Genomic DNA, 16,490 nt, shown 5'->3' with positions numbered 1-16,490 from the left:
ATACTTAAGTAAAAACTCTACGGCGTACTTATTACTTGATACTTAAGTAAGATTACGAAATACTTATTACTTAAGATACTTTTAATGTACTTCGAATGTTAATCGTGCTGCAGCTGTAACTATATCACAGGCTTGAACTTCTTGGCAGGGCAGGTGGAGCTTAGGACTAGTAACAGTTAAGGCCATTTGATATCTTAAATAATATTTTGCAAGTTTAAGCGTCGATAAACTGTCTCAAATACATAAGGCCCATTAGTGATTTTTCCCAATGTAATTTTGATAAAACCTGATTGGAGATCTTGCTTGTGTCCAACATTTTGAAAAGCTAACGAGAGGCTTGTTTAAAATAAAGAAAACGTATAATATCTTACTAATTGTTAAAAAAAAAAACAATTTTTATTGAACGTAAACACGGTATATAGAATATGCAGTTTGTAATAGCAGGGTTTTCAATAAAGGTGGGTAGCAAAACTGGGAACTCCCTAAGCTGCCAAAATACTAAGGTGATACTTTCTTTGAGCTTATTTTTAATGTTTTCGAAGCAGTTATGCTAGAATATTTTAAAATATATTTTGATATATTAAATATATTAAATATGTATTATAATAATATATATTAAAAAGGAAAGACTATTTTAAAAAGAAAATTCTGCTCTGTTTGTCTGAAGAAGCAAAATCGACACTTCCCAATACTTTAAGCGTCTGAATGTTTCTCTCACTAGGACAAAACGGGAGAAGTTAAATAGTTTTCCTAAAATATACAGGGAAGTAGTTCCTGGCTTTTAATTTCCTGTTGTTTATTCACATCTCTTACCCAGATCCACATGTTCAGGCAAAAACACCCAATCAATTCTCAATAGTTTAACCACCCAAACTGAAAAAAGGTCATTGAAAGGCTTTTAAGGCATTGAAAAAAACCTCTTTAGAGAGTTGGATCACCGTACAAAAATTAAGAATAAGTCACAAAGAATTACTAAATATCCTTTTTAAGTTCGTGACCAGTACAAACACATTAAAGTCCCAGCCCCCCCCCCCTTCATCCTAAAGAAAACAAACAACTCTGCCCATTGTAGAATAACTCTGATTTTTCAGAAATACATATGTATCATCATATACACGTTTTTTAGACACTAACCACCTACTCTCTCATTATTTTCCTTGTCTGAGCTTCTAAAGATTATTTAAGAGCAAACGACCTCTTCCAAGACACATGAAAATAAGGTTTGGTATTATCCGGAAAAATGATCAATGTTCAAATCAGTGTTTTTTTTTTTTTTTTTTTTTTTTTTTTTTTTTTTTTTTTTTTTTTTTTTTTTTTTTATCTGAGTTATGTTTTAAATTTCGACAATGAGATTTGAAAACTTGCGTCTTTGAGAAAATCAATTAAGCTTTGTCGTGGACCCTAACGTTGCGGTCGAAGTAATGAAGAGTGGATTCTCAGGCCAGCATTTGACAATGATTTGGCCCGATTAACATGTTGCCCCACCCCTACATACAATATGTCACTGAACTAATTAAATGAAGGAATTGCCAAAAATCTCAAATTCAGAGAAAAACAATTAAATTTGGAGAAAAAACAAGCTTTTTGAAATAGGAGTAAAGATAACTGTTACGATTTAAAAAGGCCAGAAATTATCTTAAATATGGTAAGGGCTATTCCCCCCTCCGACACCCGTTCTTTATCCTGAAGTTTATCTAGTACTTTACTGAAAGTATTTTAAAGCGCAATTGTAAGTGTTATTATCGAGCGATTATCTTTCAAAATATTTTAACTGAAAATTTCATTTCTTGAAGCAGATGCGATTTGGTCTACACAAAGTTGTTCCTTCATGCCTCCCCTACGCACAAATTAATGTAGTCGTAACCGCTTAGTTCATACATTATAAATTACTCGTTTTAAGGTCATCTAACTACTTGTGGTTTTCAAATTTGCGGAATATTAACATTTGCCGGTTTATTTCGTTTAATTAGAACCTAAACTTTTCGATTTTTTTTCATTAAATTTTCTTCTTACATTTGGTTTTGCGGCATAACTAAAAGCAAAAAAAAACTACTGTATTATGCTTCCATTTTAAAATTTGGGCTTTAATTCTATTGGCTGATTTTCTTGACGTAAAGTAAACAGGCCGTATCCGGGGGTTCAATGGGTTTGATCCCCCCTCCCCACCCCAAAAAAATGTTTGTCCGACTTGAATAGACAATTTTTCTATGGAGGCATCAACGTTAAAAAAAATAATTTTTTTTTTTTGGTAGTTAAAATACGTTAAAATAATCATTTTAACGGTTAACGGTTAAAATTAACCATTAACGGTTAAAATAACCATCAACGTTAAAATAACCATTTTTTGGTAGAATTACATGCAACTAAACTACAATTTAATTTATCAAAATCGAAGTTGTACGCCGCCAAAACTGGGTGAATTTGGGTGCGGTTTTCACACCAGGCTATCTCATTGACTCATATTTATGCGTTCCTATTTTTTTTTTAAATGGATTATCTTTTCTTGGGGATTTTGAAAGTGTTGGAAAATAAAGCTTTAGATACGAAAACTATTCGCTTGAAAAAACTACAAAGGCCTAAAAAAACATTTTTATTCATTGCTAATTATCATTGTTGTCAATAATGTTGTTAACATAATTATTATCACCATTGTTAATTGTTATTAACCAACATTGGTTGTTGTTCATAGCTACAAACCCAAAATCCAATTTTAGTCCTTAGCTTATAGAAAATGAATATCTTTATATTTCATTCCGTTCTGACTAAATAAATACCCCTCTCGCGTCCACTTCTTTGGGGAGGGGAAGAATTCCTAGCTCTGTAAGATCTAATACTAACGAAATAATGCTAGTCGTCTTTTAAAAGGCGATATAGAATGCATTATTAATTCAACTGCACTATTAGTATAGTGGGCAAAAAAAATTACACACCCTTCGGTGGAATACTTTTAGATATTTAAGTTCTAAAATAGAATACTTTTCTCCTCCAACACTTCCCAAATTATATGTCATTGCTTGATTTAACATAATACTTTAGAGTTAGAATGAGGTACGAAGAAAAATGTCTAGCTTTTAGTTTATTTGTAAACTTGACCTTTTTTCAGTTTTTCGTTTTGTTTATTTATTTCATAGGCCATTTGACCATTTTTAGAGTTTTATTTTTGTTTCACTCCTTTTATATTTTAGTGTATCTTTTAAGGTAGTTAAGCTAAATTTTATATTTTATCCAAAATGTTGCCGTGTGTAACCGAACAAAAAGTTCCTAAGATAATTAGTAACCTTGAATGATTCACGCTTCATACTTCAAAATGTTGCTTATGAAATTGAACGCCGGGACCACGTCTACGCATTTTAAACAACTAGAATCTATAACATTGCTTCCATTTGATGGGTATTGAACCTGTAAAATGATTACTTATGTAAACTAAACACCTAACAATCGCTTCCATGAGGCAAAATAATGGCCTGTTTGAATATTTACTAGGCCTACATTTTAACAGGTCTACAGCAGGCCTGTTATGGGCCAAATATGGGCGGACTGGATCTAATTGTATCTTTGACAGTGTAACGCCTAACGACTTCATACAAGCAGGAAATTTCCAAGAAAATTGTATATTTTATTCATCAGAAAAAATAAATAATCACTCCCCTTGTGGTTTGTCCTAAACCCCCTCAAAGAAATTGGAGAAATATTAGTCCAAAAATATACTTTTTTTAGCTTGAGCCATCCTGTAAAAATAACATGATTGCTCCCCTAAAGACAGGACCGATATACGTTTGGTTAATATTCAGATAAAGAGAAAAAGAAACCCACAAAAACAAAAATTTTGATGTCCCAATATTTTTAATTTTTTAGGTCTGTCCCAACTCCGGGGAGAAATTCAACAAACTTGAAAGAAAATAGTAAAATTTTACTGAAACTGTCACACCAGTACTTATTTCTGGCATTCGCTTCTCTTCAACGATTGCCAGAGATTTTTGTTCTCATGTTTCTCCTTACATACTTCTACGTTTCTCTGCAGCTTTATTTGCTTGTTTCAGTGTTGCGACTTAAATATGTTACCACTTGCATACTTTCAGAAGAAAATATGAATAGTGTGTATTTTGATCTTTGCAGATTTGACCCTCTAAACAGAGGAAGTTGAATAAAAGCGGTTAGATATAAATCTTTGTATGTTGTTTTCATGTTTTCTTCTATTAGTTATGAACGCTGTAACAAACTTTGCAATAGCATTAAAAAGGCAACCATTAATTTTATTTAGTCCTGCCTTGGTTTAGTTTTGCTAACGAGAGTAATATTCAATTTTACAATGGAATATTGTCTCAGATTTTGTGCCAGTTAAAGCAAAATTATTTGAAATCCTAAGTCATCTTTTCAAAACTAAATTATCCGTTTTTTCCTTATGAGGAAAGCGAAGCTTTTACATAGAGAAAATTCTATATTTTCTGAAAAAATCTTACTACAATTTTTGTAAATTTTTATTCCCAGAAATTTTTCCATAAAGCTTTTCTATTTTATACACCGACGAGACAGACATAAATAAATTTTTCAACTAAAATGAAACAAAAACTTTCCTGTGCTTTTTCTTCTTTTTTTTCTTAAATTCATCAGTTTCTAGCTTTCCTTATGATGAACATCAATGGAAAAATAAAAATAAGTGGGCTATAACCATAATGCTTTATTTCCGAACTTAAAATTTTAAATTTTAATTAATTGTTTTCATGTTTCAGTTTTAAATTCAATTGGAAACTAACAGTTTTAAATTTGCTAGTTTTTTCATGTTTTCTTCTTTAAGCTGTGAAAGGTGTAAAAAACTTCGCAATGGTATTAAAAAGGCAACTCTTATGGAACTACCCGAGGTCCTCACTGTTCATTTGAAGCGATTCCGCCACGAGATGAATTGCTCTACCAAGATTTCAAACAGAGTCACATTTCCACTGACTGGGCTTAACCTTAGACCGTATGCTTGCTCAGGTGAGACAAGATTTATTGATAAACCACTTTTTAAAAACTAAAAAAGCATATCCGAATTCGCGGTTCAGTTCAAAAAACTTTAAAGCCATGTCAAGTACCATAAGGATAACGAGAGTCAAAAGTCATAAAGAAAAAAGAATTAGAGAAAAAAATGCAACAAATTAAAGACTAGAAAAAATCGCCAAGGTCAAAAACAAAAAAGAAATAAAACTCCTAACTAGAAAAGAGAAAGGTTGAACCTCTCTCTAAAACTATAAAGGTTGAGTTTATTTAATGTTATAATTGAATCTGTATTCGCCTTTTCTTGTTTTTACGTTTCTACCCTATTTCATCGGTAAGACCTGTCATTTTCTAGTATTGTCATTATGCTTATTGTCTGTGTTGCCAAATATCTTTTGTGGGAATAAAAAGTTCTCTACTTTGTTTCGCTATTCTCATTTTTAAGTGTTTTGCATCATTCTCTGAAAGTGAAAATAGATATGGTTGGCTTCATATTGAAAAAGTAAATAAAATAGATAAACATACATATAAAAAATAGATAGAATGGTTATCCTAGATAGGATAGAAAAATAATAGAATTGCTTTAATGTTGCTGTAGTATTGGTTGTAGTTTTTTGTTTTCATGGTTTATCCTCGTTCACCTGTAAGTTGTCATTTTCTTGTAGTTTCCTTTTGCTTGCTGTCGGTGTTGCCAGTTATCTTTTGCGGGAATAAAATGATCTCTGCTAAGTTTCGCTATTCTAATTTTTAGGTGGTTTGCATCAATTTCAGCAGATGGGTAGGAAAGTGGAGATTACCGCCTTCAAAATCGGGATTTCTAATCATTTCTAGATATTTTAAAAATAAAATTAAGCTGATTATTTGATTTTTTTTTGTCGATCCAATTGATGAAATGATATTCTACTGAATCTATCACAGCAATCCTAAGTACTCGTGTTTGCTTCTCTTCAGCGACTACCAAAGTGTTGGGCCCCTGGTCCCATTTATCGGATAAATGTCCTGTTTTTCCTGAATATAGATTGCGTTGACCTGCACATTAAAGGTCATTGTTTTTTTTTCTGTGGATTTAATAGTAAAAATAACTTGGCTTTAGTCATTTCTAGATATTTCTAAAATAAAATTAAGCTGATTATTTGATTTTTTCGTCGATGCAATTGATGAAATAATGTTCTACTGAATCTATCACGGCAATCCTTAGCACTCGTGTTTGCTCCTCGTCAATGACTAACAAAGTGTTGAGCCCCTGGCCCCATTTATCAGATAAATGTCCTGTTTCTCCTGAATATAGATTGCGTTTACCCGCACATTAAAGGTCATTGATTTTTTTTTCTGGATGTAATAGTAAAAATAACTGGGCCTTATAATAATCGGTCTTAGGTGCCAGAGCGTGATGTTAAAGCTTGAGAATTGATAATGAGGGAAACATTTGCCAAATAATTTAGTCAATTCCTTGATTGGTTGGTATCCTACTGGCCAGCGAAAGGGGGACTTTACTTTTAGCGTTAGATGTTATATAGTTTGTTTAAGTTCATATTCCAGTGACTTCAAGAAAGTCAACGCTCAAGTTTGAGTTCGAGTGCATGATAAGTTTCGGTCTGAGACTCTAGTCAATAAAAGTGATTTATATTGTCTAAGCCCCCTTTTGGTTGTATTCTATCCCAGTTCGATTGAGGAAGAGAGTTAATGATGAGTTTTTCATATACTTTGAGGGGTGGCACGTACATTTATCAATCGTAGTATATATGCTTTCTCAACCCCTCATTACTAATGTTTTTTACATGTTTATCCTTGCATATTCTGTAAATTCTACCGTCTTACAGTAGTTTTCTTTGCTTGTTGTCGGTTTGGTGCCTTAGCTCTTCTGAGATAAATGTGCTTATTGTAACTTTCGCCTGCTCGATTTTTTGGGCATTGATCTGTAAGTTAACGAGAAACTAGAGGCAACCATGACCCCATTTCTAGTTTTTCTATTGTATATGTAAAAAAAACATACAGACTTATGTTTTCTTTTTTAATATTTCTTTTTTGTTTGAATTTAATATCTCTCGAAGTATTTTTAGGTTCGTAAGTGTAGAAAACGAAGTTGAATTTCAGATTAATTTAATAGAAAATGTTTGGTGAATCCGAATCAGACACTGCTGAATCTAACATATGCTAGATCTGACGTTTGTTGAATTTGAGACAGCAATAATACTTCTTGCCTTGAAGTAATCAAATCCCATAAGAAGTCAGCTCCAAAAGTCAGCTTCCTTGCTCCTTTTGAAGACAACCTGTTTCTTATCCCATTCACATTTTATCCTTACACATCGTTACCAATTTGCCAGTAGTTGTATTTGTTTGTTATCGGTGTTGTAACTTACCTTTTCAGAGGATAATTTACGTCTTTCAAATTTTGCCAGTTCTGTTCATGAGCATAAAATATCTAGGTGAACGAGAAACTACATGGAACCAAGACTCCTATTTCGAGTTCCTCTATAGTATTTGGACAAAATTTTAAACTGATCGTTTTTATGTCATGTTTTTATCTCTCGAAATACTTCGAGAGATATTAAATTCAAACAAAAAAGAAATTAAACTAGAAAACATAAGTCTGTTTTTTTTTACAAATACAATAGAAAAACTAGAAATAGGGTCATGGTTGCCTCTAGTTTCTCGTTAACTTACAGATCAATACCCAAAAAATCGAGCAGGCGAAAGTCACAATATGCACATTTATCTCAGAAGAGCTAAGGCACCAAACCGACAACAAGCAAAGAAAACTTTGGCCGTCCTGGCCCAATGGGTTGGTGCGCTGGATTCGGGATGCCTTGTCTGAGAGGACGCGGGTTCGAATCCCGGTGTACCCAATTCTTCAGTTTGGGACGGGGGTCAGTGGCGTGACTCTGTAAGCTTAGCCAGAGTCGACCCAGCTCTAAATAGGTACCTGGAGAAATCTGGGGAAGGTAAACAGGAAGGGTGTGCGAAAGCACAGGATGGCTGCCCCCCCCCATTGCACTTCCTGGCTGAAGGGCCAAGAAACGGAGATCAGCACCGCCGGTACGGAGTGTAAAGTCTAATGCCGTATCCCTTACCTTTTTTTTATGTCATTATACCTTCGTTTTTTTTTAATTTGAGGTCTCTAGAAGTATTTTTAGGTTGATAGGTATAGCAAAAAGTTGAATTTTTGATCAGTTCAATATACGAAAAAAAGTTTGCTGAACCTGAATCTGAGGCAGCAATAATGCTTCTTGCATTAAAGAAATTAGCTCCAAGAAAAAGTTATTCTGGCTTCAGAAAAATTCTGACTCCTTTCTATAAAGAAGTCAGGTTCTTTGCTCCACTTGAAGACTACCTGTCAATTATTTTTTCTCATTTTATCCTTACTTACGTGAAATCTGTACCGTTTTCTTGCTGATCTATTTTCCAGGTTTCAGTGCTACCTGGTTTATAGTTAATTGGTTTCAGTTGCGTTACTGAGAATAAGGCGACCCCTTTTGAATTTTGTCAGTCCGATTTTGGATATTTTAGTATCAATCTATCTAAATGAACGAGAAACTACGTGTAGCTAGGGGGTTGACATTCCTAGTGACTACTTGATATTTATAAAAAGAAGATATAGACTGCCTCTTGTTTTTTTTTGTTTTGTTTTTTAATTTGAAGTTCTTAGACGAGTCTTTAGGCGATTTAGGGGGGAAAAAATTATATACCTAGCCATTCTATCTACATTTAGAGTGTACTTATTGTTATAAGTTCAGCAAAGAGTTTCTTATTTCTTACCATTAGTTTAGACAATGTTTTCTGGGAAAGAAAGATTTTCAAGAAAAGTAAAGGGCCCTGTTAAATCCTATGACAAGGAGAAATAAATCTACATGATGTAAGACAGGGAGTGGGTAAAGCCAAGCTAGTAAATCTCATTATTCAATTAGTAAATTTTCATTTTTACATACCTTTTTTCCCTTCTTTTTATGCCCGTTTCACATATTCATCATTTAGTAGTTCAAACTTATTATTAATCTGAAAATAATCTCCGGCCGATATACAGCGAGTGGCTGAATCCAAGCGAGTATATCTTATTATTTAATCAGTAGCTTTAAGTTCTCATAGTAGAGCATTCGTTTCGTTTTCTTTCTTTCTTTTTATACCTGCTCTGCTAGTTTTATTATAAATTAGGTAGTTGATTGTCTTTTGAAAATAATTATTTTACAAATAAACTAATAGATTTTACTTCTTAATCTAGATTCTCCATCAAGAGTCATGACATATGATTTGGTTGGAGTGATTGTCCATCATGGCACAGTGGGTGGTGGACATTACACAGCTTACGCTTTGAATAACATTACTAAGTCATGGTACGAGTACGATGACAACATTGTTAGACAAGTGTCCCCAGAAACTGTTGAAAATTGTCAAGCTTATGTTTTATTCTACAGGTATTTGGCTTTTTTGCCTTTCTTTTCTTCCTTTTTATTAATTGTTTGTTAATAATCAAGATTGACGTTTAGTTTTTCGTTATATCTTTTCTTTTTGCAAGTTTAGCGACCAATAAAAGAATTCTTCTTTCTTTTCTTCTTTTTCTAGTTGTCAAAGATTCGTTTTATTATGCTCCCCACTCTGGGTCTCGGAATTCTTATGAAATAAGATTTTTTTCGTTATAGGATTAAAGCTTTCGGGAATTGATATATAAGCCGAATGGTAATCCCTCCCAGAAAATTCTCCATGGAAACTTCCCTCTTCATGTAAAATTGAGCAGCCATAGAGAAAATATTAAAATTAAAAACAATGAAGAAAAGAGGGATTTTTGGAATATTCTATCAATATCCCAAAATATAGTCAAACATTAAGGAGCGACCGGGCTCAGTAGTAAACGAAGCGACATCGCATTCAGCGGAAATCACACCATCGCATTCAGCGTATCAGAGAAACCCACAGTAGAAATTTCAAGCTCGTATCTACTAAAATGTGGAACTTCGTATTTTTTGCCAGAAGACTGATCACGAATGCGTGTTTCTTTGTTTGTTTGTTTTTTATTTATTTTTTTTGCCAGGGGTGATCGTATCGACCCAGTGGTCCTAGGATATTGCGAGAGGGTTCATTCTAATGGAAATGAAAAGTTTTAGTGCCCTTTCTAAGTGACCAAAAAAAAATTGGAGGGTACCTAGGCCCCCTCCCACGCTCTTTTTTCCCAAAGGCAATTGATCCAAATTTTGAGATAGCCATTTTCTTCAACATAGTCAAAAAAAAAAAAATAATAATAAGATGTCTTTTGGGACGACTTACTCCCACATATTTCCCTGGGGAGGGACTAAAAGTTGCAAAGTTTGACCAGTGTTTACATACAGTAATGGTTATTGATAAGTGTACTGACGTTTTCAGGGGGATTTATTGATTGAGAGGGGGGGTTAAGGGTAGGGAACTACGTTGAAGGATATTTACTTGAGGGAATTTGTCATGGGGGAAGAGAAATGCCATGAAGGGTGCACAGGATTTTCTAGCATTATTAAAAAAAAAAACAATGAAAAAATAAATTAAAGCATAAAAATTTAAACCGAACAGAAATTATTAGGCATATCCTCCTAAATACCTCGCTCTTTCCACTAAAGCGCTTTTAGTAATTTCAAATATTTATTCTACGGTCTTTGTTATTCTGGGATCATTCTTAAAGAATCGGGACACAATTTAAGCTTTAATGTAAAGAGAGAGGTATGGACGAGGGAGCAAATCCCCTCATACATGTAATAAAAATATACAAACATAGAAGTTTGTTACGTGAGTTAATTTGTAATTAACGTATATTTATTACTAACAAAAGCGTTCGTAAAAAGAACTAAAAAGTTTTAGTTGCTTTTATGAGTTACCAAAAATTGGAGGGCAACTAGGTCTCCTCCCCCACCCCCTTTTTCTTATCAAAATCGTCCGAACAAAAATATGAGAAATCCATTTAGACAAAAAAATTTAATATGCAAATTTTGTTTTAATTACTCATGTGCGGTGGGGCAAAATCGCCTCCCTCTTTACGCTAAAGTTCTTTAGTGTTTTAAAAGTTGAGTTGTGACAAAGAGTCAAACTTTAGCGTAAAGAGCAGGGCAGTGAGGAGGGGATAACCCCTTTCATGTACGGAATAATTTCTGTTCGTTTTAAGTTTTAATGTCGCTCCTTAGTTGCAGTTAAAAAAACTTGTTTTTTATTTTATTTAATCAGAATATGTGGCGTGGAATATCCAATAGTATCAATTTTTATATTTTTATTTTATTTTAAGTCATTTTTAGTTTTTCTTGAGGGTTCATCTATCATAGAAGGCTAGTATAAAGGTTAAAAGTGAAGTTGTGTTGGTATTATCAACCCCAATTGCGAACTTATTAGACATTTCCAAGTTTTTGAGCAAAACAGATATCTCAAAACTTTCAGTCGATATCACAAAGGTTAGAGGGGGGCCGGATTACATAAAAGGAACTGAGAGGGAAGCTGATTGCCCTCTAATATTTTTTGGCCTTTAAAAAGGACACTAAAACTTTCAATTTACAGTCGAATGAGCCCCGTTCCATATTTCTTAGAATAACTCCTCCCATTTGAAATGGGGAAACATTTTTGGCACTTTCATGGCCCGTAGATACCAATTTCTGCTTCGCCCCCTCCCCTGTAAGTAATTCTATATTTACCTGAAGTTTCAGTGAGAGTTAGTATGCATTGGCATTGAAATGCACTCTTTGAGGCACCTGCCCCCCTCCCCGCCCATAAAATGGTCCACCACCATTCCTTCATAAAAGCTCATTCACACTTACAGATCATTGCATAGAATTTGAAGCTTGGAAATAAATATCAGAAAAAAAAGAAGGTATCGGTCTGCAGCACTCTTATTCAAGCTTAGCCTAAATGGAGGGAAATGAAAGATCAATTCCTACCCCTTCCCATATTAATCTGAGTGCTCAAGGATATTTTGACAATTTGGGCCCTGAAATGAGCTCCTTTAAAGATCGGATTTCCCCCCGCCTACACGATGACTAGCCACCACCCCTTTTCGTAATTGCTGATGTACAATTATAAGCTATGCTTTTCTTCGTCCTTTTTGTTTCTCTTAATTTCCTTTCGGATGCTCAATTTTACATTTGAGGAGAATTTTCCAGGGGAGGATACACCAAACCCTGGTCCGAATATGGACATTGAAAGGTATATAAACTTTCATATCTCCAGCTATTTGCTACTGTAAGATTTTTAATTATAGTAAAAATTGTAATGGTATAATTTTTGATTTTACTTTAATTTGTTTTCGACTGTATTCTTAATGCATATCCCCTGTTCTCTTTAGTTATTCGCATCTTTGACAATTGTTTTTATTTGGTAGGAATTTTAAATTTACTAAGTAACGCTATATTTTTTTCGTATTAATTTTGATTGACTTATCTTTTGAGTTGGTTTTTAGTTTGGGTATATTCTTAACCCTTTGGGTCTGTGTTCTAACATATTTTGGTTTAATAATTCTGAAAATTTATCGTATGTATTTTTTCATGTTTCTAATGGCCATCAATGGGCTCCTTCTTTCTTTGTCTTCTTCTTGCCAAAGATTCATTTTATTATTGAGTGAAGTTTACTTAATGCAGGGTCTCTGAACAAGGGATTTGGAATCTATATGTTTTGTTAGTAATGGGTATAAATGGCTCTAATTACTATTCGTGAATTTTTTCCTAGATCTGTCGATATTTGAGCCAAGGTGTGGGAGGGGAAATGTGTAAAATCTCGTAAAATTGCAACGTAAGTCATTATTTTTCAATTTTATATTGGGAGGGGATCCTCAGACGAGGAGTTCTTTTTCGTTCTACAGGCATTTCATTCCTTAACAGATTATCCACGGGCATATTCCTTTTCTTAGGAAATAGTTTTAGTCACCGACAGCCATTGTGAATTTTTTTTCGTTTTTATGGCACTTGGTATTTACCAAGTGACATATTGGGATCGCAATCTCTGTCTGTCTGTTGGTCTGTCTGTCTGTCTGTCCATCTGTCGGTCCCGGTTTTGCTAGTTTGGGCTTTTCCAGATAAGCTAGGGCGATGAAATTTGGCAGGAGTATGAGGAACCAGATCAGATTCAATTAGAAACAGTTGTTTCCCCGATTCGGCCATCTGGGGGGGGGGGGTTAATTCGGAATATTAGAAAAAATGAGGTATTTTAACTTACAAACAGATTTTAATGAAATTTGATATTTAGAAAGATATCGTGTCTCAGGGCTCTTATTTTAAATCCCGACTGGACCCGGTGACATTGGGGGGAGTTGGAGGGGGAAACCTGAAATCTTGGGAAACGCTTAGAGTGGAGAGATCAGGATGAAACTTGATGGAAAAAATAATCACAAGTCCCAGATACGTGATTGACATAACTGTAACGCATCCACTCTCTTTGGGGTTGTTATTTCGGTTAATTCGGAAAAAAATTGAAAAAAATGTTGTATTTTTAACTTAAGAACGAATGATCAGATCTTAATGAAATTTGATTTTTAGAAGAACCTCGTGTCTTAGAGCCCTTATTTTAAATCCTGACTGGATCCACTGATATTGGGGGGGGGGGAGTTGGTGGGGACCGGAAATCTTGGAAAACGCTTAGAGTGAAGAGATCGGGATGAAACTTGATGGGAAGAATAAGCACAAGTTCTAGATATGTGATTGATATAACCGGACTGGATCCCCTTTCTTTGGTGGAATTAGGGGGGGGGGTAATTTGGAAAAATTAGAAAGATGAGATATGTTTATCTTACGAATGGGTTATCGGATCTTAATGAAACTTAATATATAGAAAGATCTCATGTCTCGGATACTCCATTTTAAATTTTGGACATGGGGGTTGGAGAGGGGAAACGGAAATCTTGGATATCGAAAATCTTGGAAAACTCTTAGAGTTTAGAGATCGGGATGAAACTTGATGGGAAGAATAAGCTCAAGTTCTCCATACATGATTAACATAACCGGACAGGATTCGCTCTCTTTGGGGGAGTTGAAGGAATTTCCAGTACTTTGGTGAGTTTGAGAATAAGTACAAGTTATAGATACGTGATTGGCATAAGCGGACCGGATCCGATCTCTTTGGGGGAATTGGAGGGATTTCTAGTGCTTTGGCGAGTTCGGTGCTTCTTGACGTGCTAGGACGATCAAATCGATATTATTATCGACAATATTAACGAAATGTTAAAGGTACTTGAACTTTGTGAGCAACGTAACGTTGAGCTGCCAGTCTTTGTGATAGTTGAACCTGACGAAGTCCCTATCTGTCCTGGTGAGATAGCTGCGGTAATCACCAGAAAAGTTACAGAAGTTTGTAATAAGCTAGACAATTTCATGAATAAGTACCCTCCCGCCCCCTCGATTGTTCCTACAATTACTGAAACAAAGCCCTCATATGCAGTGGTACTCAAGAATTTGCCCTCTGACCTCACTAAGTCCGATTTGAGGAAAGACTTTTTGCAAAAAATGTGGGGCAGAAAGTGCTCTAAAATTGTCGAAGTTCAGCCCAGAAAAGATAATTGGCGAGTTGTTACAGCTAGCAAGGCTGATCCAGAAACTCTTGTCGGGGTCTTTCAGAACGGTGATACTCTCTTTCTGCAACAATCAGGAGCCCCTCTCACCTCGGTATTGCTCGATTTGTCCCCAGCAATATAAATGACGATGAACTTTGCGCACTGATTCCTAAATGTGTCAGTTCAAGACAGATTTGCAACACCCGCTCGTTTCGATTGAAATTTGAAACCAAAGTTGATCTTATGAATGCCATAAAAAATCCCCCAGTCATAGATTATGAGAGGATCAAAGTGGCTGAGTATCTCTCCCTCCCGGTAAGATGTTTCAAGTGTCAAGCTTACGGACATATATCCAGTAGCTGCACAAATGAAGCTATTTGCGCAGTCTGCGGTGACCATGGTCATTCAAGCTCCAGAACATCTCCTTGTCAAAGGCCCAAGAAGTGTGATTGTGCAAATCACAGGATCATCCCTGTTACAGCTTCAAATGTCCAGTCGCCCAAGGACTTTTAAGTAAAGTTAAGTCAGCATAATGGCTCGAGCCTTAAGTCTCTTATCATGGAATATCAATGGCAAAGTGGTTGACAAAGGCCTAGTCCTCTCTGAACTTTTAAGTACAAATGAAATAATCTTTCTGCAAGAACATTTTTTGTCTCATGAAAGGAAAAATTTACTCAGCATTTCACAGAATTCTTATCTCTTATTTCACCCAGCGAAAATGAATAAGAGCCGTGGCCGACCTTCAGGCGGATTAGCTATTATTTCACAATTCCCCATCAATCTCCTTGAGTCGAATGACCATTTCATTGCTGCCGAATTTTGGGACCTAATCTGTATAAACGTTTACCTGTCAACTAATTACTGCTCTTCGCAATCAGAGAATAAATTCATAAATGCTTGCAAAAAGCTAGCGATTTTGTGAAGGGAGTTTCAAAGTGTCCAAATGCTCGAGTTTTGATTGCAGGAGAATTTAATCGTGACTTAACAGACAGTTCATCGCCAAGAACCCAACTCCTTCTGAATTCCCTCCCCCCTTCCTACTCAGTTGCTGACAAAACAGAAACTTTCACGTTTATTGGTGTCCTGTCAGCGACTTCTAACCTTGATCATTTTATTGCATCTTTCCCCTGTGAAACTGTCGAGGTAATTTGTGATGGCTTTTATTCGGATCACCTTCCAATAAAGTTGAAAATAAATGCTTCATTTCATGCCCCTAAACAGCCAGATAAAAAGTGGTTTTATATAAAAGACTGGAAAGACGTTAACCGCGAGATGTTTCGTTTTGAATGTGACAGAATATTAAATAAAATAAAGGTGCCCTTTCATTTGTTGTGCACGCTCTCTGGCCTTAGTGAAAAAGAAATAGCCATCGGACTTACCACCTATCTAGCTGAATTAACCATGCATTAAAGTGTGCTGAAGCTTCAGCTGTCCCGTGCAAGCGTATTAGGAAAGGCTCTCAAGTTCAGGGTTGGTCAAAAAACCCTTCCCTTATTTCTGCATGCGAGTCTTCTAAAATTTGGCTGAATATTTGGAGGGATTGCGGCAGGCCTGAGTCTGGGACTATAAATGGTCTGCGGCTACGTTCTAAACGTTTTTTTTGCTAAAGTGTTAAGAAAGCATAAGGTTGATCTTATTGAGAAAAACGCTCATAAAATTGCAGAGAACCCTTCGAAGCTCTGGAAAAAATTTGAACGCCCTTGTGAACACATTAGTGCAGATAATATTCCTGAGCCTGAGTGGATAAATTATTATAAGCACGAGTTTTCTTCTCCCGATCCTGCTCTTGAGTCAAAATTTGAAAAACAATTAAGTGCTTGTCTGAAGAAACACGAACCTTCGACATTTATAATTAAGCCAAGTGATGTATCGTTTTATTGTCAAAAACTAAAGAAAAGAAATTCCGCGGGAGTTGATGGAGTTACTGCCAGACATTTTGATTATGCAAGTGCTCTTCTTTTTAATCATTTGTCTCTACTTTTACTTCGTGTGATTCGTTCCGACCTATAACAGTTTCTTGTACTATTTTTAAATTGTT

The 16,490-nt window shown here is 35.2% G+C and overlaps 1 protein-coding gene across 3 annotated transcripts in view; it reads left to right on the top strand.

Moving 5' to 3' along the window:
- LOC136036028 (ubiquitin carboxyl-terminal hydrolase 33-like) overlaps nucleotides 1-16,490 on the top strand; it is a 95,759-nt gene that overhangs the window by 62,415 nt on the left and 16,854 nt on the right. For all 3 annotated transcript variants that reach the window (XM_065717956.1, XM_065717953.1, XM_065717955.1), the window contains exons 10-11: nucleotides 4,796-4,974; nucleotides 9,191-9,383. In XM_065717956.1, coding sequence (XP_065574028.1) covers nucleotides 4,796-4,974; nucleotides 9,191-9,383 — 372 coding nt within the window. The remainder of the gene's footprint in view (nucleotides 1-4,795; nucleotides 4,975-9,190; nucleotides 9,384-16,490) is intronic.

Source organism: Artemia franciscana, chromosome 15 (assembly GCF_032884065.1).
Source record: "Artemia franciscana chromosome 15, ASM3288406v1, whole genome shotgun sequence".
NCBI classification, from domain to species: Eukaryota; Metazoa; Arthropoda; class Branchiopoda; order Anostraca; family Artemiidae; genus Artemia; species Artemia franciscana.
The sequence above is the reverse complement of the archived record's forward strand: the minus strand, read 5'-3'. Positions and strand labels throughout refer to the sequence as shown.